Consider the following 25,012-nt stretch of genomic DNA (forward strand, 5'->3'; position numbering starts at 1 on the left):
CTAATATTTTAGAATAGCTCATGTCTCCATTCGCATAGAATCACAGACCTAGAGCTGGAAGGACTAGACCTCAGAGGACGTCTAACAGTCCAACTGCCTCCATTTACGGAAAAGGAAACTGAGGCCTGGAGACAGTAAGGAACATCCACAATTAGTAAATATTGGAGACAAGACTTGGAGCAGAATAGCATGGGATGGGCAGGCACAGATGGGTCTCCATCTGCCCTGCTGGAGGGAATATTGAAATCTATGAGATGACGGACCATGGGCATATTGGAACAGTTTAGCACAGACGTGCCTGGAACTCTTAATGGCTTCCCCACCCTCTGTGGCTTTAAAACATTTCAAGTACAAATAAAATTCATAAAAATGTGCCTCTTGAAAAATGGAGAAGTGAGTCGCTTATTTTCTGTCGTTTTGCATGTTTTATTTGTGCACAGAAAAACAGACTTTAATTCTGAAGGGAAAGAGAAGATCAACATGGTCTCTCTGGATCATTAGCTTTCTTTTCACAGTCAAGATAGCGATCTAGGAGAGTTTACAGCGGGACTAGATGTACCCTCTGATAATAGTACTAGATGCCATTTTCTCCTCCTCATATTAAGCACCTTTTCTAAAGGTCAATGAACTCTAATAGATTTGGCAATCCTAGGTACAATGGGAGGCATAAGCTCTCCCTACCCCAGGGTTTTTTGACTTTTTTTGTTTTTCATGGACCCCAATGGGCCCCTTCTCAGAATCGAAGGAACTGCCCAATTTCAAATAGAGGTTAGGGAAAATAAAGATATCATTTTTTTTCCATCCCAGCTTGAGGATCCTCTGAAGTCTGCCTGGCCCAGGTTAAGAACCCCTGTCCTCTGAGGAAAGCTTAGCCCAAAGGCAGTTAAGAACCATTTGAATTTTTTGGCAAGAAAGGAGTTGTGTCAGAAAAGCGCAGCTGAGCCTACTTGGGGAAAAAAGGGAAATTCTGGAAATTTAGTGTTTATGAAGCAAGTCTTTTTTCTAAATAAGCCTACAATTCATTTACAGAAAAGAAGGAATCCTAAGATGAAGCCTTTTCTAAATGTATACATGAGGCGCTCAGTAAATGCTTGTTGAATCAAATTGGACCTTTTGGGGAAGTGAATCATTGCCCCCAGTTTAATCTGTTTCATGGATGTGAATTTCCATATATAATAGTTCTCCCTTATGAAGGCCCACACATAAAATACAAGCTCCCTGAGGGCAGGGACCATCCATTCTCGGTCTCTGTATTCCCAAACAGACTTAAGGACTGGCACATGAGAGGAGTTTAATAGATTTCTGTTGAGTTGGTAGATTGATTGATTGATTGAAATTAGCAAGGGGGGTAGGAGGAGGCTCTGTATTCAATTCTCCTCCCACCAGGTGTTCCCCTTTGTTCCTTGGTTTAAATCAGACAATCATAGACTTAGAACTGAAAGGACCAGAGAGGTGTCTTGTCCAAATCCCTCATTTTACAGAGAAGGAAACTGATGCAGTAAGTGGTGAGCTCTGCCACTTAGATCTAAGCCTCTTTCCAGGTGACTTCCAGGGCCCCAGGCAACCTTGGATGCCACCTGGGTGACCCTGGGCAAGTCACTCAAGCTTTGTGCCCCAGCAGATTTGTAAAACCAAAATAACATTTACTCTGAGGGTTTTTGTTTGCTTGTTTGTTGTTCAATGGGGGTGGGGGAGATAACAAAAGTTTGTGAAAAGAAATAAATGCATTTTTATAAGACTGTAAGTTACTTGTGATAAATACCAGTGAGCAGGATTTATCTCTTTAGGGAGAGAAGTTTCCTCACCAGAAGTGCATAATAATAATAATAATAATCATATTATTATCATTTAATTATTCAGGGTTTTAGGTTTTGCAAAGCACTGCACGGGTTATCTCATTTGATCCCCACAACAATCTTGAAAGTAGGTGCTTTCTTATCCCCATTTTATAAATGAGGAAACTGAGGCAGAGGTTAAGTGGCTAGCTGGTATGTGTCTGAGGTCAGATTTGAACCCAGGTCTTCCTGATTCCAAATCAAGCCTTCTTACACTGTGCTACCCTGCTGCCTAGCTGTATCAATGAAATCACAAGTCTGGTCTCCTCCAAATGCCTTCGAACGCTATCTGGGTTTCCTCTCTAGGAATCCTCTCTTAACCATTAAAGTATTTTGAAGAGGCTCCTTTACCTCCTCCAGGAAGGCTTTCCTGGCCTCCTCCTGCCAGTAGACAGTGAACTACTCTTTCACAAATTTCTCCTAGCACTCTCTAGATTTCTCTTCCTTCTGTTCTGATCACAATGGATTTGGAGTCAAAAGATCTGGGTTCAAATCCTGACTCTACTATGTCACCTTGGGTGAGTTGCTTAATCTTTTTGGGCCTCAGTTTCCTCATCTGTAAAACAAAAGGGTCCCTTCCAGCTTGAAATCTGTGATTGGATGATTGCCTAGGATCCTTTCTGGTCTCTATAGCTGATCCTTTGCTTATTTGTGCATATAACTTGGCCCCTACTAAAAGGCAAACTCTTTGAAGATGGAAACTGTTTTTTCATCCTTATATCCCCAGTGCCTTGCGCTTAATAAAATTTTGCTGAACTTCAAATTATGCTGAATATGCATAATTTCCACATAGAAGAATTAGGCTTTCCAATTTTTATTTGTTACTTTCCCCATGTTGCATTATTTATAAAATGTGGTTATCCACACTGTTATAAGGGATAAACTCATTAATACACTGTCTTCTTGCTTGGTGCTTACCTGGGTGTAAGTGGTGTTAAGGTATTAGAGGTTAGTGAAGTGAAGACAGTTAAAGTGTAAGTGGGTAAGTTAAAAAGGGAAAATTTACTAGTTGAAAGCAAAGAAAGTGAGTGGATTCCAATGGCACCCAGAGAGACATCTATTTCCTTAAAGAAAGATGGAGGACAGAATGAGCTCTTGGACAATGAACAACAGCGGGTCAAGCTTCGGCTGGGAGTCAGAATGGCTTTTCTGATCGATGTCACCTACGCTTCATCTCCAGTCATCAGGGGTTGCAAGAACAGCCCTGCTGTTCCTAAAATACAAACCAGAATGAAAACCCACAGGAAAATGCGGTCGATGACCATGGCAACATATTTCCAATCATCTTGAATCTGAAAAATACAAGTACAAACATGAAGACCAAAAGAAACTCAGTTTAGCCTCAAAATTTAAAACACAAAATATCCCCCTCCTCCTGTGAACCTTCCCTGATCTCTTCTCTCTTTCCCCAACTAGTCATGAATTTATCCCTAGGGCACTTTGTGCGCTGTTCTGTTCTGAACCTGACTCAGGCCAGGTCCTGGTCATGTAAGTTCAACATAATAATAATTGGCATTTATATAGCAATTTAAGCTTTGCAAAGTGCTTTACAGATGTTATCTCATTCAGTCCTCAAAACAATCCTGGGTGGTAGATGCTATTATTATCCCCATTTTGCAGATGAGGAAACTGAGGCAGACAAGGGTAAGGTGATTTGCCCAGGGTCATAGTAAATGTCTGAGGATGGATTTGAACTCAGGTCTTACTGATTCCAAATCCAGCTATCTACTACAAAATGTGACACTCATAGATCATTGAGCAGTCAAGAAAGAAAGAGATTTACTTAACTATAGGAGGAACAAGGAAAGGCATTAAAGATACCTCAAGCTGATTCAGCCAAGCAGTTCTCTTGCCTGAGGTACCCATCCTGATCCACCAGCCAAGCACCAGAGTTCCCTCCTGGTTGCTTTGTCCTCAAAGGATAAGGAGGTGATGCCAACAGTCTAAGCTTTTAGTTACCTGAGCCAACCAAATCTCAACCTAGTCTCAATGCCTTTTAAGGAAAAAACTAGCCTGACTTGCCTGGGGGTAGGGGTTAGGACATTGCTCTGGCCACACACACACCCCTATGGCAGTTGTCATGCATCAATCATTTTGTATTGTGACATTTAGGTATTTGTCATATCCCTCACTAGACTGTAAGCTTCATGAAGGCAAGAACTTGTATCCCCCAATGGTGAGCATAGGTTATCTATAGTTGCAGATTTGTTAAGAAGAAATGTTTGGAAACAGAAAGTTGGATAATAATAATGACCGAGTTTGGTCCTGGAGAAGAGTTGAGAAAATCAACCTCCCTTCCATGTTTTCAGAGATGAGAGACTATAGGTGGAGAATACTGCATCTATTGCCAGACATGGTTAATGTGTTTGTTGGGTTGGTAAAATTGCTTTTCTTTTTCTTTTTAAAGCTTGTTACATGGAATGGCTTGCTGGGTAGGGGAGGTCTGGCGTCCATTCAGAAATGAAGGTGATAGAAGAACCCTGAAAGTTATCAACAATAAGATATTTTTAGTAAGAAATGTTTCCTTTTAGTAACATTTTCACTTAGCCAACAAGTATTTATTAAACACTTACTGTGTGCCCGTGCTAAGGCAATGTGCTAAGCAAGCCCTACCCCTACATTCCGATGGGGGAGGCAACATGTAAATGACTAGAAGAGACAGATAGAATCAAAACCAATCTCAGAGGAGAGGCCCTAGCAGGGGGAGGGACCAGAAAAGGCCTGGAGGAGGTGACATTGGAGCTTAGCCTTGAGGAGGAGGAGGTGAGGCAGGAGAGCATTCCAGCCATGGGGGGCAGCCAGGACAAAGGCGGGAGATGGGGCACTTGTGTGAGCAGCAGTGAGTGGGCCATTATAGATGGATCATGGTGTGTGGGGAGGAGAGTAAGGTATTTTGGCAGCTGAATGGGGTGAGCTGGAGCAGAGGAGGGCCTTGAGGCAAGGAGATCCGTCAGGGAATTGCAACAGTCCAAATGAGCGGTGCTGAGGGTCTGAACCAGCATCTAAGGCATGTCAGGAAGGTGGAACCAATGAAACTAGGCTATAGAGAGGATACATAGGGTGAGTGAGAGTGAGGACCTGAGGGTGATAGCTCCGTTGTGGGCCTGGGTGACCGGGAAGATGGCGGGCCTAGGGAATAAGAGGGGAGCTGGGAACTGAGAAGGGTTCATGGGAAAGAATAATAATAATAATGATGATGATGATGATGATGAAAGCAGTTAGCATTTATATAGCTCCTACTATGTTCCAGCTAAGCCCTTAACAGACATTATCTCATTTGACGCTCACCACAACCCTGGAAAGTGGGAGCTATTATTAACCCTATTTTACAGTTGAGGAAACTGAGGCAAACAGAGGCTAAGTGACTTGCTCGGGGTCACACAGCCAGTAGGTGTCTGAGGCCAGATTTGAACTCAGGTCTTCCTGACACCAGGCCCAGAACTCCAACCACTGCACCATCTAGCTGCCTCTTTAAAGAAGACAATGAGTTCTGTTTTGAAAGTGCTGAGTTTGAGACGCCTACAGGGCATTGTATTCAGGATGTCCAAAAGGCAGTGATGTGGTGATGTGAAACTGAAGCTCAGGAGAGAGACTAGGCCTGAATGTATAGACCTGGGAATCCTCTAAGTAGAGATGATAATTTGTTATGTGTGTTGAGTAATTAAAAAAAGCCATGATCGTTCTAGAGGGCCAGAAATGAAGGATGCCTCTATGCTCAGGGAAGACAGGTGGGAATCAAATGCCTATCCTATACGGGATAATTTAGCTTAACCATTTTTTTCTTTTTCCCAAAGGGAAGGTTAAATCTGGAGTGGGGAGGAAAAGTAGTTTTTTTTTCCCTCCCCTCCTCCAGAAATGACCATAATGTGAAGGTAAAAAGTATAAACAAACATGTTCTTTAAAATATATTACATAATATGTATGTATATGTATATGTATGTATACATACATATGTGTGTATGTATGTATATATACATGTTTGTCAAGCTGAATTACATTTTTCTGCTGTCAGCAGTCTATCTTGGAGATCTAACAGGAATGTTAACTAGTTCTCCCATATGTGGACAGCCTCTCCCTCTCCCTCTCATCTGTCCTGTAGGATCTAACTGGTCTCTGAAGCTTCTCACGTGGAGCCTTCATCAGGCAGGTAAAAAAGGGTCTGGACTTGGCTAGATTGGACATTTCAACTCAGTCAGAAACAAGAATGGGTTACGTAAACTTGGAATTATTTTCCTCTCAATTGAATGCCAGAAATACTAAAAAAAAAAAAACCAAACCTGTAAAGACTTTCTTTTAATTCTAAGTGTCAGATACTCGTGGCTTTATGGTTCATTTTCTAGAGTAAAAAAATAAAAGAAAACCTGAAACCCAGGTTCTCTGACCACAAGTCCACCATACAAAGTGCTTTCCTTGAAATGACTCAACGAGGTAGGGACATAAGCGTCATTATCAACCCCATATCTCAGGTGAGAATACTGAGGCTCAGAGAATTGGGAATTGGCAGAGCTGGGGAGGAAATCTGGGTCTTGTGACTTCAGTCCAGGGGCATTTCTACTCCCCACCCCCGCAACTACTAGTGAAGCTCAAGATTCAATAATCAAGGAAAGAAAAGGGGTGATGCTAGTTCAGTGACCTCAGGATAATTGGTTTGGAGCTGGAAGGGACCTCAGAAGTCACCTCGTCTAGCCCCCTCCTTTTTCAGATGAGGAAACCAAAGCTCTGGGTGGTGAATCAACTTGCCTGTGGTCACACAGAGGCAGCAGGATTTGAACCCACATCGCCTGACTCCAAATCTGGCTCTTTCTTCTATTGCATCGTGAATGGGGACTCTGGAACTCTTCTCTGTCATTCAGTTGAAATCTTGTAGCGTTTACCAATTTTTTTCAATTAGCATTTATCAAGCACCTACTATGTGCTGGACACTGTGCTAAGGGTTGAGGATAAAAAGAAAGGCAAGAGTCGGTCCCTGCCCTCAAGGAGCTCTCAGTCTAATGGGAAGATACAACGTACAAAGAAGTAGATGCAGATGGGATAAATTGGAGATCACTAGCAGAGGAAAGGCAGGAGCATTAATTAAGGGGGATTGGGAAAGGCTTCCTGAGGAAGGGGGGATTTTCGAGCTTTCCAGACCCCTGATGGCCAAAGGAAGCGCCCGGGGGAAGGAGTGGGGAGGCGGGACCCTGGTCCCAGATCACGTGGGTAGGGAGGTTTAAGGAGACTAAAAAGGCAGGAGGGTGGGGTTTTTTGTTCCCTTCCATTTTTAGATGCTAACAGGAAGCCGCCAGAGGCCACAAGGGATAGAGGGTCCGTCTCAGAGTTAAGACTCCTGGGTTCACGTACCACCTCTGACACAGGGCTGCATCACTGGAACAAGTCTTTAGCCTCTCAGGGTCTTGAAGTCTCTAAGTTTCAGAACATGTACTGATGTCCATTGGTCAGAACTGGGGTTCTTAACCTTTTTTGATGTCATGGTCTTCTTTGTTAGTCTGGGACACTTCTGCACCCCTTCTCAGAATCATGTTTTTAAATGCGTAAAGTAAAATATAAAACATATAAAGTAAATAAAAACAAAAGTAAAATATCACAAAGGAAGCCAATTAGATTGAAATAATAACAGTCATCAAAATATCTTTTAAAAGCAAATTTAGAGACTCTCCTAAAATCTACACATGGATCCCTTAAGAGGTCTGTGGAGCCCAGGTTAAGATCCCCTGGTTTAGAGAGAGTTTCCTCATAGGGATCACCAGTGAAATAACGGGTCCCAATAAACAAAAACTGGAAACTGAGTCTGTCGGCTTCATCCCTAAATGGTAGGACCAGACCATGGCAGGTTCACTGCCATTCTAAAGGCCGGGTTGTGCCCTCTTCCCCCCATGGCCTTCCTATCAGGAGTGTCACCTTCACACTCAAAGGGACAGCAGGTATGTGAAAAGTCAGGGCCGTGCTGCTCCCATACAGAGACACAAATAGTAATTAATGAGTCAGATGGAAGCCTGGAGAGAGCTCGGCTAGTTGGGCCTGATCCAGCATCGATTCAACCCTTGAAATTAGGGAGGAAGTCAATGGTACTTTAATTACCTTCCTAGACAAGCCAGAAGGAAAAGGCATGGAATGGAGGAGGCTGAAACTTGGGAAACAACTCACAGCAGCAGGAACATGTCGCTGAGGGATTCAATTAGTTGTATGATGAAAAGAGCCTTCTGGTTCAGCCCGAAAATGATTTCTTTTTCTCTCTCTGGGCCACAGGCTCAATAGAGGTAAAGGGCTAATTATCTGCTTTACTGACCGCAAGACAATTTACAGAAAGGGCCAAAGTTTTGTGTCTGAAAGTTGTTTGTGATACTATGATCCTAAGCGGTGGAGGATTTGCAGTCAAAGACCCTGAGTTCAAATCCTGACTCTCCCAGTCTAGCCCTGCTCTTCCTCCATTATTTTGTATGTAGCTTGTATTTGGGGCAGCTAGGCGGCACCATAGATAGAATGCCTGGCTCATCTTCCTGAGTTCAAATCTGGCCTTAGACGCTTACTAGCTGTGTGACCCTAGACAAGTCGCTTCACCCTGTTTGCCTCAGTTTGCTCATTTGTAAAATGAGCTGGAGAAGGAAATAGCAAACCACTCTAGTATCTCTGCCAAGAAAACCCCAAATGGGGTCATGAAGAGTTGGACACGACTGAAGAACAACTGAAACTGAATCTTGTATTTTGGTGAGGCGATAAGCTATTGTGGATAGAGAGATGGGTTCAAATTTTACCCCTGACACATCTTGGCTGTGTGACTCTGGGCAAGTCACTTAACCTCTCATTGACCCAGACTACTCTAAGACTAAATTTCAGAGGAATTGCTGATCTGCATGGGTAGGAATTTCCTGGTCCAGAATTCTCCAAATCAGAGGTATCAAACTCATGTATGTTGTCAGAACCATTTAAAAATGCAATTGGAAAACCTTTAAAATAAATAAATATACGATGCAACATAGGTAACATTAATTTGTAGTTTTCTAAATTTCGATTTGAATTTAATACCACGGCTCTAAACCATATCGGGTACCTATATACATACTGCATTATGCCAATAGGAAGCAAGCTTGCTGAGGGCAGGGACTATTTAGTTTTTTGTCTTTGCTTTCTCCAGGGCCTGACACATAGTAGGTGCTTTCATAAATGCTTGTTGAATGGCATTATTTCTCATTATCCTTCAAATGAACAATTGGCCTGTCTGTTTCTCATCTCTTCCCAAACCCCACCAAATTGTAACACACAGAGAACTCCCACTAAAGTCAACAGGAATACTCCACTCAGATAATCTGGTTTAAGAAATGTGAGGAAAGACAGATATTAGGGGAAATGTTATATCTTTAAATAAATGTCAAAAATATCTTTAAATAAAAAAAGAGAGAAACGAGATCAATGAATTGGATGTGGCACTGAAAAGAAAAAATACCTAGAAAAGCAACAAATAAAAAAAAAAACAACCCACAGACATACACAAAAAAAGACATTCTGACAATCAAAAGAGAGATAACCAAAATGAAAAAGCAAAAACCCTAAATTAAAAAAATTATGAATTGATTTTTTTTTGAAAAGGGAGGGGAGAGAGGGAATAGTTATTTATATAGAGCCTACTATGTACCACGTACTCTGATGAGTGCTTTTTATAAATATTATTTCATTTGTTCCTCACAACAACCTTGGGAGGTAGGTGCTATTATTATCCCCATTTTACAGTTGAGGAAACTGAGGCAAACAGAGGCTAAGTGACTTGCGTAGGGTCACACAGCTGATAAGTATCTGAGGTCATATTTGAATCGGGGTCTTCCTGACTCCAGACCCAGCATGCTATCCATTATTCTCCCAGCTGTCTCTAATAAAAACTAATAAAACAGATGAACCATTAGATAATTTGATCAAAAAGAAAATTGTTTCTAACGCATGGATACAAGTAGGACTGCTGATGAGATAGTTGCAAAGGAATTCTACCCATAAATTTGGAAGTAACTTTTTAAGACCCAAACCTGGCAAATAACCAGTTACAGAAAACTCTGGAAACCAGCTGGTAGTGTAGAAAGAACCTTGGATGTAGAGTTAGGAAGCCTGGATTTGAATCCTAACTGTACCACTGGTGAGCAGTGTGATCTTGGGCAAACCCGCTGACCAGCCTGGGACTTAGTTAATAAAGTGAGTGGTGCTGGACTTTATTTATAAGGCAACTTCTAGCTCTGGTGGGTGGGGAGGAGGGCCAAGGTTCTATAGGAAAAGGCATCGACTTGTGTGTAGATGTCCTAGACCACGGAGTAAGGTAATGACTGATAACCACTTAACACTGGAAGTTTGCAAAGCTCTTCACGTTCATTACCATATTTGAGCCTCTCAATGACCCTGTGAGGTAGCTACCTAGCTCTGTCACACTACACTATCTCAAATACAATGGTCATCACCACCATCTTTAAATGTTTCCTCATCTGTAAAATGGGGACAACATATTGCCTTTCCTTTCCCATAGGGTGGTGGTGACTCTCTGTGACCAGAAACCATGACAAATTTGAGCTACTTGTGAGCTGGGGAGCTCTGTTGCTGGTCTTCAAAGCTCTCCTGACAAAGATCTGTCCCTCCTCTGAAGAGGACTGGAGATCTCTTCTACTAATACTGAATATAATTCCTTTTGATTCAGGTTTGAAAAGACAAAACACGAAGCACTGTCACTAGCTGCAGCTTCAATTAAATTCCACTTTCCAAAAGCACTTTTTAGCTGTGTTTTATGAAAGACAGTGTGGGGTAATGGTTAGACAATTGACCTCGAAGCCAGGAAATTCTGGGCTCAAGAGTCACCTATGACAATAGTGATCGTGTGATCCTTGATACTGATCTGTCAGAAGTTGCAGACAAGGAGCCCCTGCGTTGGTCAAGGGAGTTGCCCTAATGCCCATGACTCTACAAAGGGGCTCAATCATCTGGGGTTGGTTTGGTGGGATGAAGCACCCCCTAATTTAGTGGTGCTAGTGGCTAATACTTCAGAAAAACCGAGAGTCCTAATTAGTTTCTCATCTCCTCGATTCTAATAGATTTTTCTTTGACTTTCACACACAAACCAAAGAACATGCAAGAGACATTTTTTTTAAACAAACATCCATTTTGAACATTGTGCTAAGAAGAGGGATTCCTAGTAATCAGCTCTTTGTTATTAAGCATCCTAAGGCTGAACTAATTAATTTTAAAGGCAAAAACATCTCACAAGATGACCAGAAATGACTTGGGTAACCTGGGGGTAGTCAGATGTTAAATCAGTTAGTTTGAAAGTCTCCCCCCTATTCCTGCCCCTCTCTCTTTCCTGTGAGCTCAAATGGCTCTTTCCTAGCTCCAGGCTCTGTTTGACTTTCAAAGCTAACCCCTTCCCACCTTGACGGTCTTCTTACACTTATCCCTGCTCAGCCCTGTCCAGTTTGCTGTTCTTTGTACCCAATGCTCCATCTTCATCTCGTCCACATCTGCAATTCTCTCCCCCTTTCCCTTTGCCTCTTGGCTTCCCTGGGGCTTCTTTCAAGACTTATCTCCATCATCACCTATTCTAGAAGACTTTTCCTAGTCCTCCACAGGCTGCTAATGTCTTCCATCTACTCGTATGTATCTTATAAGAACACAATTGTTTGCACGTTGGCTTTGCCATTAGAATGGAAGCTCTTTGAGGGAAATGACTGTGTTTTTGCCTTTCTTTGTGTGCTTGGCGCCCATCACAGCACCTGCCACATAGTAAGCAACTAATAAATGCTAATTGACTGACTGTATAATGGAGCTCATAATATAGGTGAAAAAACTTTGAATCAGAGAGATGAGCTGATTTTTCCCCAAGGTCACACAGGTAATAAGTAGCTTATAGGGGTCTCAAACAAATCCGACCCTCCTTCCATTTGTCACTTGTGGGAGAAGGACAACCAGTTCATGACTGGATTTTGTCAGAGACCAACTCGGAGTCTCACCATCTCATCTCTTGATGGCTTCTGTCTCTACGATTGTGTGATCATCCACAGAATGAGAATTGAGTGGCCAGTTGTATATTCTCCTGCTTGGGAAGGTAGGCTTACTTCCCGGTGCTGTGAGGATCACATGAAATAACATTCGTCAAGAGCTTTGTGGACTATTTCACTATCATCTCCCTTACCACGTCCTCACTTATCTGAGGTTGCAATTCCCTGTTAAACATTGTTGCTCTCTCCTTCCCAGTAGGAAGATCATTCTTCCTGGTTGAGCAAAGAGAAGCAAAATAAAATCTGAGTTGTTCGGCCTTCTCCTTGTTTTCAGAGTTTTATTGTCAGTTTCTCTTGGGAAGTTCAGGGTCATTTGTCCTCAGGCAGTGTGGCCTAGAACAGTGGTTTTGGGTTCTGTCCCACCTCCATCACTTGCCAGCTGAGTGTCCCTGGGCAAGTTGCTTTACTGTTCTGAGCCTCAGTTTCCTCCTCTGTAAAATGGGCATAATAGCACTTCCCTCATAGGGTTGTTGTGAGGATCAAATGAGATAATGCTTGTAAAGGACTTTGTACCTCTTACTACCTCAAAGTGCTTTATCAATGCCAGTCCTCCCTCTTCCTTTCTCCTTCAGGGCTGACACCTTGATACATCCTTAGGATTCTTGGGACTTGTCATCTACTCCAAGGCTCAATTCACTTACCTGTGTTGTCTTCCCCAATTAAAGTGTGAGTTTGTTGAGATCAGGAGCCATTTTCTTTTCCTTTTTGTCTGCTCAGCACTTAGCACTACTTGGTATACAGTAAGCGTTTAATAAATGTTTTTTTTCCACTCATTCACACATTAAATGTCTAACATGTATGTATAGCATATTCTCGAAGCTGGGGTGGGGTGGGGCAGGGGAAAGCAGTGAAAGTTTATATAAGAGCACCCCCTGCCCTCATGGTGCTTACACTCTACAAAACTCTAATAGACCTTGCCATTGGGGAAGAAGCCCCAAAAGCCACTCTTACCTCCTTGGCCTCATTCTGCGCCTTCATATTTTCAGCAATGTATTTGACGCTCTCAATCGCGTCTTTCATTTCTGGGGACAGAATGGAGAAGGAGACCATGGCATCCACAGATTCTGAGCTGGAGCTCCTTGGAAGGTTGGAGCTCAGGTTGGAGAGCTTGACCCTCTGGTGGCGGCAGACGCCACACGTCCCATCTTGACAAGATGAACCCCCCTTGCAGCATTTTGCCTCGGTGCCCCTGAAGCAGTTGAGGTTGGAGAGCTCGGCACTGGAGAAAGGCCTGGACTTCTGGGAAGCCTCCTCACTGCTTGAGGGTCTGGCCATGAACATGATTTTGGGCAGCCAGTTCAGGAATATGGTCTTCACCCATTGGGGCATCGTATGAGTCTTGGGCGTGCGGTAGTGAACATTGAGAACGAAGACGGTGATGACGATGGAGAGGGTGACAAAAATCATGGTGAACAGGAGGTACTCTCCGATCAGAGGAATGACCAGAGACGTGGAAGGGATGGTTTCAGTGATCACCAAGAGGAACACGGTCAAGGACAAGAGGACCGAGATGCAGAGGGTCACTTTCTCCCCACAGTCGGAAGGCAGATAGAACACCAGCACTGTCAGAAAAGAAATCAGCAGGCAGGGAATGATCATGTTGATGGTGTAAAACAAAGGCAGACGCCGGATGTAGAGAGAGTAAGTGATGTCAGGATAAATCTCTTCACAGCAGTTGTACTTGATGTCATGCTTGTACCCAGGGGCATTGATGATGGCCCATTCGCCACTTTCCCAGTAGTCTTTGAGGTTCATAGAGGAGCCAATCAGCACCAAGTCAATTTTAGCTTTATCGTAGGACCAGGAACCAAACTTCATGGTGCAGTTTTGGTAGTCAAATGGGAAGTAAGTCACATCTATTTTGCATGAACTCTTAAAGATGGCAGGAGGCATCCAGGTGACTTCTCCTGTGTATTTCAACAGGGCCTTGGTCTTGTCATCAACCTGAAAATCCCCAACTGCACTGTAAGGACAAAAGGGGTATGGGAAGGAGTCACGATGTGGCTCAGCCTCTCTTTTAATTTTGAACAAATATCTTATTGAATACTTTTAGAAAAAATGGGGGAAGCCAGGTGGTACAGTGGATTGAGTGCCCAGCCTGGAGTCAAGAAGATTCATCTTCCTGAGTTCAAATCTGGCCTCAGACACTTACAGCTGTGTGCCCCTGCGTGAGTCACTTAACTCTGCCTCAGTTTCCTCATCTGTAAAATGAGCTGGAGAAGGAATGGTGAACCACTCTAGTATCTTTGCCAAGAAAACCGCAAATGGTCACAAAGAGTCAGACACGACTGAAATGATGCAACAACAAGTTGACACCCATAACGATACCCTATATCATTGGGGGAGAAATGTTAAACTGTGTTCAGTGTCTTCTTAAGAATTCAGGGAATTATATTTACTTAGGACACATTTTGTTTTTACTTATATATTGCTTCCCCCAAATAGAATGTGAGCTCCCTGAGGGTAAGAACTATTTCTCTTTGTGTCCTCGGGGCCCAACCCAGGGCCTGTCACATAATAGAAACTTAAGTAAAGTCATGTTTTGTTGATCAAAGAAGTAAACTCATAGCTTTTGGGAAACCCCATTATCCAGAACAATATTTTCCCCAAGGGTTCTGAATAGGTGTATGCTAATGTAATGGTAATAATGGTAAGGATTTCTAGAGGACATTGTGTTTCATTGGAAATGCCTGAAACATGGAAGGTCATTGAGCAGAGGCTAGATTGTCACTTGTGGGATGTGGTAGAGCGGCAATTCTTTGGGGGTCATTTGTTAAACTAGGTGACTGGTGAAGACCATCGGGACCCAAGAGCGTGCTGGAACCAGCTCCTTCTGGTTTACTGGAATCGCTTGTTAAATTTTCCGTCTGAGCACTTATGTCTCAGAAATTGTCCAACACCACAAATCAGGGCTTGGTCTGTTGTTCTGTTGATTGTCTAGACTTAGGAAAGTGATGGAAAAATGTTAATAATAAAAAAGTGTGACCCGAGTACATTACTCTCCTTGCGCTGCTTCCCCCGTTACCCTGCCGAGAGACAGTTGTTAAACATACACCAGCACTCCCTGCTTCCTTTTGTGAGGTTCTGTGAGTCAGAGAACAGGAGTGTAAATAGAATGATTATTGATTGGTCCAAACACAGGTTGCCATCATCCGTGAGAGTTCCTAAATGCTGCCTATCTCTGACGCTTGTTGTGTGAGGTGAGTGTTTTGCAAATCTTAAAGTGGCATAAAGTTCTCAAATGAGAAATTATTATATAGTATTATAATATATTAATATAATCTAATAATGGAAATTATTATTAAATTAATTCAGTCAGATCAATATTTGGTTTTTGGACTATTTGACTCCATTAAAGTGGGCTTCTTATGGGGTCCTTCATGGAAGAAAGGACAGGGACTGTATGGGGTGGGGGGAATGCGTGTGTGCACTCACACACACACACATACACACACACACAATGTGATTTGTCCTAGGGTTGACCTCTCTGCCACCTAGGCATGACTTTGGGCCCCTACATCCCTCCAAGATAACAATGGTCCTGATAACAATACTTTATTAAGATTAAGTTCAGGTTTAACTGTCTCAAGTGTGCAATCACAAAAGAAGTTTTGTTTTTTTTTTTGTTTTGTTTTTTTTTTTGCAAAGGGATAGTATTCTATAGTGAATGGAAAGCTATCTGGGCTTGGTGTTGAAAGAGACCTGAGTTCGAATTCTACCTCTGACACTTCCTGACTATGTGACCTTGGCCAAGTCACTTAACCTCTTTAGGCCTCAGCTTTCCTATCTGTAAAATGGGAATGATACTTGTAGATCAAGTGTCAAGAGTCAAGTGTCAAGTGTCCTCGGATTGTTCTGAGGCTGAAATAAGAAAATGTACATAAAGTGCTTTGCAAACCTTAATATGATTGTAGAAATGTGAGAGGGTATCTGATAGCGAGGGAGTTGTGGTTGTTGTTACTGCTAGCTGGACGTCTGGGGAGTTCTTTGCAGTATTTGCCACCCACTGGGAGTCAGGACACCCAGGTTCTATGTTTTCACTTTGCCACTGACTCCCTGGCTCCTCTCTGGGCCTCAGTTTCTTCTTTTGAAAAAGGAGGGGGTTAGATTAGAGCAGCCCTCCCAAAAACATGTTCTCTGGGTCCCTGGTCTTCCAAGTGATCTGACTGGGCATTCTGTAAGAGACTGTACTATTTCCTCCTCTAAAATATGAAGCATGAAATCAACCCTGTTCTTAAAATACATGTCACAGGCAGCAATTTTTTGGTGAAAACAGGCTTAATGATTCTGTCCCTAAATTTTCCTTTAAACCCAGGAGTGGTCTGGGAAAGTCTGGGGTCATAGGACTTGAATTCAAATCCAATATCTGATGATTACTGCTTATGTGACTTTGGGTAAGTCACCTAAACTCTCTATGCCTCAGTTTCCTCCTATGTAAAATGAGGGGTTAGACTACAGAGTCTGTGACATTCATTCCTCCTGCCGGTCTAGGATCCTATGACCCACATTCCCAGACTCACCCTGGGTCAGGTCTATTTGGCCTGTGGCTGGCCCTCTTAGGCTGTTCTGGCCCGGTTGGAAGGCAATACCAGTCCTAGAGAAATCCGTCCTTTATGCACCAGGGCCCGACCTTCTTCTGGTGACAAAGAGGCAGATTGGAGCCTCTGGTAAGATCTCAAAATGCTCAGGATGCACAATCAGGACTTCTTTCTGCGAGAAAATAATCCAGACCATCCCAGACCAAGATTTCTGCTGGGAAGCATGGACAGAGGCTGGTTGGGCAGGCCCTATTGACTTGGCTTCACCACATGGTCTGGGGTTTCCTGGGCAAAGGTGTTTCCTCCTCTGATCTTACACCAGACACTTCTAGGCCCTAGTAGGTGACTTCACAGCTTGTTCTGGCCAAAGAACAATTGTCACTTGAGAGCCATTCTTCTGTGATCAATCTGGGCCATGATGCTGATTCTCATAAATAGAAATAGGGTCGATTGCTCAGAATCTTCAGTCTCAGAAAGGTTAAGTGATTGTCTCAGGGTCACACGGCTAGTAAATGTCAGGCCTCCAGAAAGACCCAGGTTCAAATATTGCTTCTAACACTTGCTGTGTGGCCATCGGCAACCTCTCTAGCCTCAGTTTCCTCCTCTGCAAAGTGAGGGGTTGTGTGAAATGATCTCTACGGTCCCTTTAAATGCAGGATAAGACCTTATGACTCAGAGTCAGGGAGGCCTTGGTAAACCAGAGTCCAGTTCCCCATTGGACCTCTATGTCTTCTGAGATAGAGCAGGGACCTGCTCGGGATTTCCCTTCCCCATCTCAGGATTGTCCGTGTTGGGGCTGGTTATCCAGCCTCTCCATTTTACAGATGAGGAAATAGGCTCTGAGAAGGGAAGGAATATGACTTACCCAAGGCAATGCAGTCAGTGCAGACCCTGATCTGGAACCCGGGTTCTCCGATTCTCAGAAGACTCTCCAACTAAATTTCATTACCTCTTGGAACCCACAATTCTCTCTAAGCTGCCAGGGACTGTGAAGGAGTTTGTTCACCCGTTGCATGTTAGAAGGAATTCAAGGAGGGGAGGGGGGAATGGTAGATGTGTGGTGGTCATTTAATATATACCATTAAGTGACATTTACATGGTGGTTTAAGGTTCAAGAGAGACAGTGTGGTATAGTGGGTAGAGCTGGCTTTGCAATCAGGAAGATGGGTTCAAGTCTCTGACACACACTGGCTGTGTGACTCTGGCAAGCTACAGAGCCTCTCAATGCCCTAGACGATGAAATGGAGAGCAGGTGCCGACCTCATCTGCCATTCCCTAAACCAGGGAAATCCCAGGCCCAATTAAAATTAGGTGTGTGTGCACATGCAATCACGAATCTGGGGTAAAATACATGTGCAAACACATCACATATATGTATGTATGTATGTATACATATACTAACATAGATACATGCACACACTCATCCACGCATGTATAGAACTGGTAAGGACTTCAGAGGTCAGTAATCCAACCAGTTAGCTCCACCCTGGGGTTGTTGTGACTTTTCAATGAGATTGACTTTGAAGCTAGTTACACACAGACACATAGACATCCAGTGTGGTTAAACTCAAGTTTAAAACTGCACTGAGGCTTTTGGGCCATCCTGTGTATGTGACATCTATAGCTATGTGTGTATATATGATTATGTACACACGTGTGTATAGACACACATGTATACATATACTATATACATACATGTATGTGTGTACACACACACTCTCCTCCAACAGTGCAGGTTGGCACCTGGCACCTGAGGGGCTAGATGTAGCTATAGATATAGGTATGTATATAGGTAGTATGTGCATGTACACAAGTATACATAATACACACATACACACACACATAGGTAAAGATATGTAGATATATCCAACCACATACGCACATGCCTCTACAAATATGGGCATATGTATAGCACCTACTATGTGCCCAACATAGCTTTACAGTCTGCAGAGTTCTTTTACGTACATATCATTTAAACCTTGCTACAAGCCTGTGAGGTAGGCACTGCTGGTATTATTCAACCCCATTTTACAGGTGAGCCCACTAAGGCTCAGAGGGTCTAAGTGATCTACCTGGGGTCACACAGCTTTTAAGTTTAGGGTGGTGTTGAGAACATTGGCCTGGGAGTTGAGAGAGAGTTGGGATTCAAAACCAAGGCTCTGGTCAGTGGATGGCTGCATGACTTGGCCAGGCATGTGTGGAAGCCCCAGCACTGTGAACTGAATTCTAGGCCTCCTGGCTTCAAGGGGTCCCGAGCCCCTTCCTTATACCCAGGTTTTACTGCTCCATGGAGCCGTGTTCTCAGCTGTAGGATGGCCTCCTAGCGGAGTCAGGGTAACTGTGATGCCCAAGACCCCTGGGTGGGGTGGCAGGGACCTGTCTGCTCATTACCCACATTAGGCCAGACCTTGCAGAAGGCACTGCATAAAGACATGCTGCCTGATTGATTCAAAGACTGCAATGGGTTGGGTCATTGGCTTCCCCCCAAATTTCTGATGATGCTCAGTGGAAACAAGGATGAATTTGGAGTCAGAGGGCCTGGATTCAAAACCTGCCTTTGCCAAGTCACCCGAGCCTCAGTTTCCTCATCTGTAAAATGGGGGTGGTCCTAGACGACCTCTGAGGCCCACCCCCCAATCCTAAATCTATGCTCCCTGACCCCAGCACCCTTACTTATTATATAGCACGATGTCAGGCTTCCATATTTTCTGAGAGGGCACACGCATGAACTCGGCCCCATCGTAGTCAGCTGGATTCCACTTCAGCTTGTAGTCATTCCAGATCTGAGGCAAGGCAGAGAGATGGTAATGCAAATAAGTGTGCTCTTTCAGGGTCTTCCCACACCACGGGGCTTTCCTGGCCTTGAGCTCATCTGTAATCCTGGCCCTTCCCCTCCCACCCAATATTACATGTGCACTACCTTCCCTCCCCTTTCCCTTTCATATTGCTGCTACTATCCCCATGTGACTGTCTTTGGTTAGATTCTATCCCATCTCCCACCTCCAAGACTTTGCACACCTGGAATTCATTCTCTCCTCGCTTCCATCTTTCCCTTCAAGACTCAGCTCAGGCACCATCCTTTCCTGGTCCCTGCTACTAGTGCCCCTCCCCCAAATGGTCTGGTATTTGGCTAATTCGCATATATTTGTATACTCATTACACTTGTTTTGTATGCACTTACATATTTGTTTCTTGTTCCCCCATTAAAATGTCAGTTCCTTGAGAACAGGGACTGTTTCATTCTTTGTATTTGTATAGCACCTAGCAGAGTGTCTGGCAAACAGTAGGTGCTTAATAAATGCTTGTTGATCGAGTCTTCTTATTTAGGAAAAGAGGGCTATGATTGCCCCCCTGAGCCTAGGACACCTCCAGAAAACAGCTGCCCAAAGCAGCCTCCATGGGACCCTGGGCTCTGAGTGAGTGTCTTCGGGTCAGGTTGATAAAGGGCACACCTGCCCTGTGGTTCTCCAAGCTTCTGAGGGCAGAGAAATCCTTGCGATGTAGAAAGCCTAGGAGGCTGCAGTGACAGCTGGGCCCTGGCCTGGCACAGAGGGGTCACTGGCAGGTCAGGCCAGTATTTCTTGTCTGACAGCAGCTCTGGGCAGTATCCTTCCCAGAGGGAGTATATATGGGCTCTGATGTCACTGACCTTAATCTAACAAGGATAAATCGCCCTGTCTCCTCGCTGGGCGGCTATTATTTTAAAAGATCTCTTTGTGGCAACAGGAAGGAGACCAAGCCCTGCTCCCTGAAAACAGACAGAGGCTTCAGGCTGAGACTTTTCACTTACCGACACCTAATGGGAGAAAATTCCTGGATTAAGAGCCCTACTGGGTGCCTTTCATGGAACCACGGAATTTGTGAGATGGGAGGGGCCGCAGTCGCCCTTTAGCTAAACCCATACATGAAAAAAAATCTCACCCATAATATCCCTGAGGAGCGGTCACCCAGCCTTTGCTCGAAATCCCCCCTCCCCAGGGGCCCACTCTCCTTCCTAACAGCTCTCCTCGGAGTGCTTCCTCGCATCAGGGCTGAATCTACAATCTTCACCCATTGGTCCAGCCAGGTTCTGCCCGGGCAGCCAAATAAATTAGTCTGGCCCCTCCTCCATGTGACACAGACGTGGTGGAGCCGCTGTACTTCCCTTTTTCCCTGGGCTAATTATCCCAATAAAGCCTCCTCTGACCCAAGGACTCTTAATGTGTCACAGACCCCGTTCGTTGGCCGTCTGCTTGAATCTACGGATCCTTCTCAGAATAACATCCTTAAGTTCATAAAATGCAACATAGAGGAAGGAAGCCTATTACAGTGAAATAGTTAAAAAAATATTTTTTCCAAAAAATCCATAGATCCCAGGATCAGAACCTACTTTCACCGCCTGAGCTCCTTCACCATGCCTGCTGGCCTCTTCCGGAAGCTCATCAGTTTATCAACATCCTCTTAAACCATGGCGCCCAGAAGCGAACACAATACTCTAGATGAGGAGTAATGAGGGTAGAGGATGAGGGTGTCAACATTTTCCTCATCCTGGAAGCTCTGCCCTTTGAATGAAGTCCAAGATTGCGTGAGCTTTTTGGGGGGCTGCCCCACCACACTGCTGACTGCCATCAAGCCTGCAGTCTACCAAAACTCCTAAATCTTTTTTGCGACAACTTTGTCTAAGTCTGCTTCCCTCGTCTTTCACTTGTGTGGTTGATGTTTTCATACCCAAATGTAAGATGACATTTATCCCTATTGAATTTCATCTTATTGGTTTTAGTCCAATGCTCTAGACTGGCAAGACCTTTCGGCATCTTGATTCTGCTGGCTAGTTATCCCTCCCAGCTTTGGGTCACCTGACCATCTGATCAGCATGCCACCTAGGTCTTTGTCCAAGTCGTTGATGAAAACGAAACAAAACAAAACAAACAAACAAAAAATAGGCCAAGCACAGATCCCTGGGGCACTCCACTGGAGACCTTCTGCCGTGTTTACATTGAACCATTAACCACTTTTCTTTTGTATCTGGTTATTTGATCAAAATATTGCTGTCTAGTCCTTATCTCTCTACCTTCTCTACAACATGGCTACCTTCTCTACAACAGGTCATGCTTTATCAAAGGTTTTTGGTTTTGTTTTTTTGTTCTCTAAAATTTGAGTTAACTTTATCTGCAATCTTTGCATCATCTACCAAACTGGGAACCCTATCGAAAAAGGAAATAAGGTTTGATTGACAAATCTCGTTCTTGATGAAGCCCTGCTGATTCTTGGTAATCACTATTTCCTTTGCTAGATGACGTCCAGGCATTTCTATAATGATCCATTCTAGACCTGTCCCTTTCATGGTTCATGAGTAAGAAGCCTGAAGGTGGGAGCCCTAATCCTGATCATAGAATGTAGAAGGCACTCTCAGAACATAGAATGTCCTGTCTAGAAGGACTTTTAGACTGTAGAACACAGAATGTCCAAGTTGGAAGGGCCTTGAGAATAATGTAAGCAGAAAGACGGTAGTGGAAAGGCTGAGAAGGTCAGAGGTGGAAGAGGCCTTCCGATGTGGAACCCAGAAGGATACAGGTAGAAGGAACCTTTGAGATGATCAGATCTAATTCCTCTAAATGACAGATGAGGAAGCAGAGGCCCTGAAAAGGGGAGGGAGCCTCCCATAATTCACTGCACACTGAGTTAGTGACAGAACCAGCACTAGAACTTGGGTTTCCTAACCTGATACCTATATATTGGGTGCTGCCATGCCCGGACTTCATTCCCTCCTCACCTCCATCTCACCAAATGTTCTCTCCTTCATACCACACCACTGTTGCCTCCTCTCCTGAACAGCTTTTGATAAAATAGCCAATGTTGAGCCATCTATCAGTCAACAAGCATTTATTAAGCACCTACTATGTGCCTGGCACTATTCTAATTGCTGAGGATACAAAAAGTAGCAAAAGATAGTCCCTGCCCACAATCTAATGGGAGAGACAACTTGTAAGCAAATGTGTCCAAACTCTGTACAGGATAAATAGGAAATAATGGGGGGGGTGGCAAAGGCTTCCTGGAGAAGATGGGATTTTAGCTGGGACCTGAAGGCAGCCAGAGAAGTTAGGAGGCAGAGATGAGGGAGGGAATTCCAGGCCTGGGGGACAGTATAAGAAGACTAGAAAGGGGGAGGGCAGGTTCTGAATGGTATTGGACACCAAGAGGTGATAGGGAGCCCTTGGAGTTTATCGTAATGAGGAGGGAGTGGGCTGGATATGGTCCAACCAGCACTTTAGGAAGATGATGTTTTCAACTAGAGTGGAGAGAGAGACGTGAGGCTGGCTACTGAAAGAGTCCAGGCAGGAGGTGACGCCTCTGGGGCCTCCTTTCCAAGCTTCAGGGTGGTGGTGTGGAAAAAGCATTAGCTCTGGAGCTTGAGGCCCTGGGTTCAAAACCTTCTCCTAATGCTTACTACCCTATGTGACTTTGGTCAGGTCACTTCCCCCATCAGTTTATTTTTATTTATTTATTTTTTGGTTAGGTAATGGTGTTAAGTGACTTGCCCAAGGTCACACAGCTAGTAAGTGTTATGTGTCTGAGGTTAGATTTGAACTCAGGTCCTCCTGAATCCAGGGCTGGTGTTCTATCCATTGTGCCACCTAGCTGCCCTAGCCCTATCATTTTAAAGTGAGGGATTTAGCCTAGAAGCCTTCAAGTCCCTTCCAGCCTTGCTATAACCCTCCCCACTGTATGAAAGCTGAATTTACAGAAAAGAGAGGTTGGGGCATGAAGTCACATTATAAAAAGATTTGTTTAGCCTGTCTGTAAAACATCAGGCCTTCCTGGTATACTGCTGTGTTGGCTTATAAACCAGAAACATCAGGACGAACGGATACATAGACATTCAGCCATAGGATCTCAGAGCTGGAAGGAACTCCTTGGGTCATTTGGTACAATCTACTCATTTTCCAGAAGAGGAAACTGAAGTCGAAAAGAAGGAAGTGACTTGCCCAAGGTCATGGAGTTGATGAGAGGCTGAGTCGGGGTGGAGCATGATCTCCTGATCTTCCTCTACCTGGGTGAGGATGCAACCCCATGTAGCATGATACGAGTCAATGGGAAAGGAGAGTTGAAATGAAGACTTCAAACGGACTTGGGAAGATTTCTCTGAACTGATGCAGAATTAAGTAAGCAGGAAGAAGTTGGAAAACCAGGTTCAGACCCTTCCTGTGATGGTTATGACCTGTGCCACCTGAAACAAGTCATGATCTTTCTCTGGAACTCAGTTTCCTCATCAGTAAAATAATGGGGTTGGACCTAGTGGCCTCAGAGTTCTCTTCCAGCTCGAGGAATTTGCTGGATGACACAATTTGCACATATAATGGAAATGTAAAGGAATGTAAATGTAAAGGAAAACAACCTGGAAAGAACTCAGAACTCTGATCAGTGTAGTGACCAAGAATTCAGAGAACCCCCTGTGAAACACACCTCCCACATCTCAGCATGGCGGTGGACTAGTGGTGCTGAATGAGATGTACATCGTCAGACAGAGCCAACGGGGCTGACTTGCACTGTGAGCTGATACATACAACGCTGCACTTTTTTTTTTTTAAATAAAAGAAATGAATTCTATTGATGATTAGAAGAGAAAGGGAGGAGGAGAGAAGAGAGTGAAAATTTTTAAAAGCATCAATTAAACCTTTTAAAAATCAGAAATTAAGAGGCGATGACTCGGTTTCCTAACGATTGAAGCCCATGCCCCTATGAACTTTCATAGGATCACATCAATGGTGTAAATCAGGGCATCCCTGAACCAGTAAACATAAGAGTTGTAGAATCTGTACCCCTGAAGCAAATCAAGATGTCACCACTAGATGTCAGCATTGACCAAGGAAAGATGAATGCCTAGGCCATGCCATCAAAACATTCTTCCTAAATGTCTTGTTTCTGGGCAAAAACAAGTGTTTTTGAACATCTGTGCAGCTGGAGTATATGAAGCTCCCTAGTGTAAAATGCCATCACTTCCCCTTCTCTCCCAGACAAAGGAAGTTCAAAGTTGACATTCTTTAGAATGGAAGCCCCTTGAGGCCAGGGATTGGGTTTTCCTCTTTCTTTGTATCCCCAGAACTTCCTTAGCCCAATGCCTGCCTGGCACGCAGTAAACACTTAATGAATTTTGTTTGGCTGATTGATTTAATAAATGCTCACTGTGTACATTGTGCCTTGAGAGATAGTGCGGACAGGGGATAGAGCTAAGAACACCTGCCTCTGATGAGTCCTGACTGTGGGTAAGGTCTCTCAACCTCTCAGTACTCTAGATAACAGCCTAAAACTGAAGGTGCTGACCTACAATGGCAAAAGGGAGTTCCCTAGGGGTTCCCTAGACCATTGAAACCAGAGGTATAGTTCCTCTCCCTATCCCTACTGTGTGTAGTACACTGCATTCAGTGCTGAGGGAGATATGACATTTATATAAGGCAAAATCCCTGCCCTCAGGGAGCCTACATTCTAGGAGATGAGTAAGATATATATACATTTGAGAAGGGCAGTATAGACTGCTACTTATGGCTGGAGGTGAAAGTGGAAAGGATCAGGGAAAGCTTCCTGGAGGAGGTGACTTTTGTGCTTGGCTTTAAAGGATGGGGGAAGGGGGTAAGTAATTTTT

The 25,012-nt window shown here is 44.0% G+C and overlaps 1 protein-coding gene across 2 annotated transcripts in view; it reads right to left on the reverse strand.

Annotated features, from left to right (window-relative positions):
• Nucleotides 1-2,998: 2,998 nt before the first annotated feature.
• CHRNA3 (cholinergic receptor nicotinic alpha 3 subunit) overlaps nt 2,999-25,012 on the reverse strand; it is a 28,831-nt gene continuing 6,817 nt past the window's right edge. For both annotated transcript variants that reach the window (XM_027840691.1, XM_027840690.1), the window contains exons 4-6: nt 19,066-19,175; nt 12,806-13,817; nt 2,999-3,127 (exon numbers count right to left, since the gene is read on the reverse strand). In XM_027840691.1, the coding sequence (XP_027696492.1) occupies nt 2,999-3,127; nt 12,806-13,817; nt 19,066-19,175 (1,251 nt within the window). The remainder of the gene's footprint in view (nt 3,128-12,805; nt 13,818-19,065; nt 19,176-25,012) is intronic.

This window comes from Vombatus ursinus, unplaced genomic scaffold, assembly GCF_900497805.2.
Source record: "Vombatus ursinus unplaced genomic scaffold, bare-nosed wombat genome assembly UNPS02014847.1, whole genome shotgun sequence".
In the NCBI taxonomy this organism is placed as follows: domain Eukaryota; kingdom Metazoa; phylum Chordata; class Mammalia; order Diprotodontia; family Vombatidae; genus Vombatus; species Vombatus ursinus.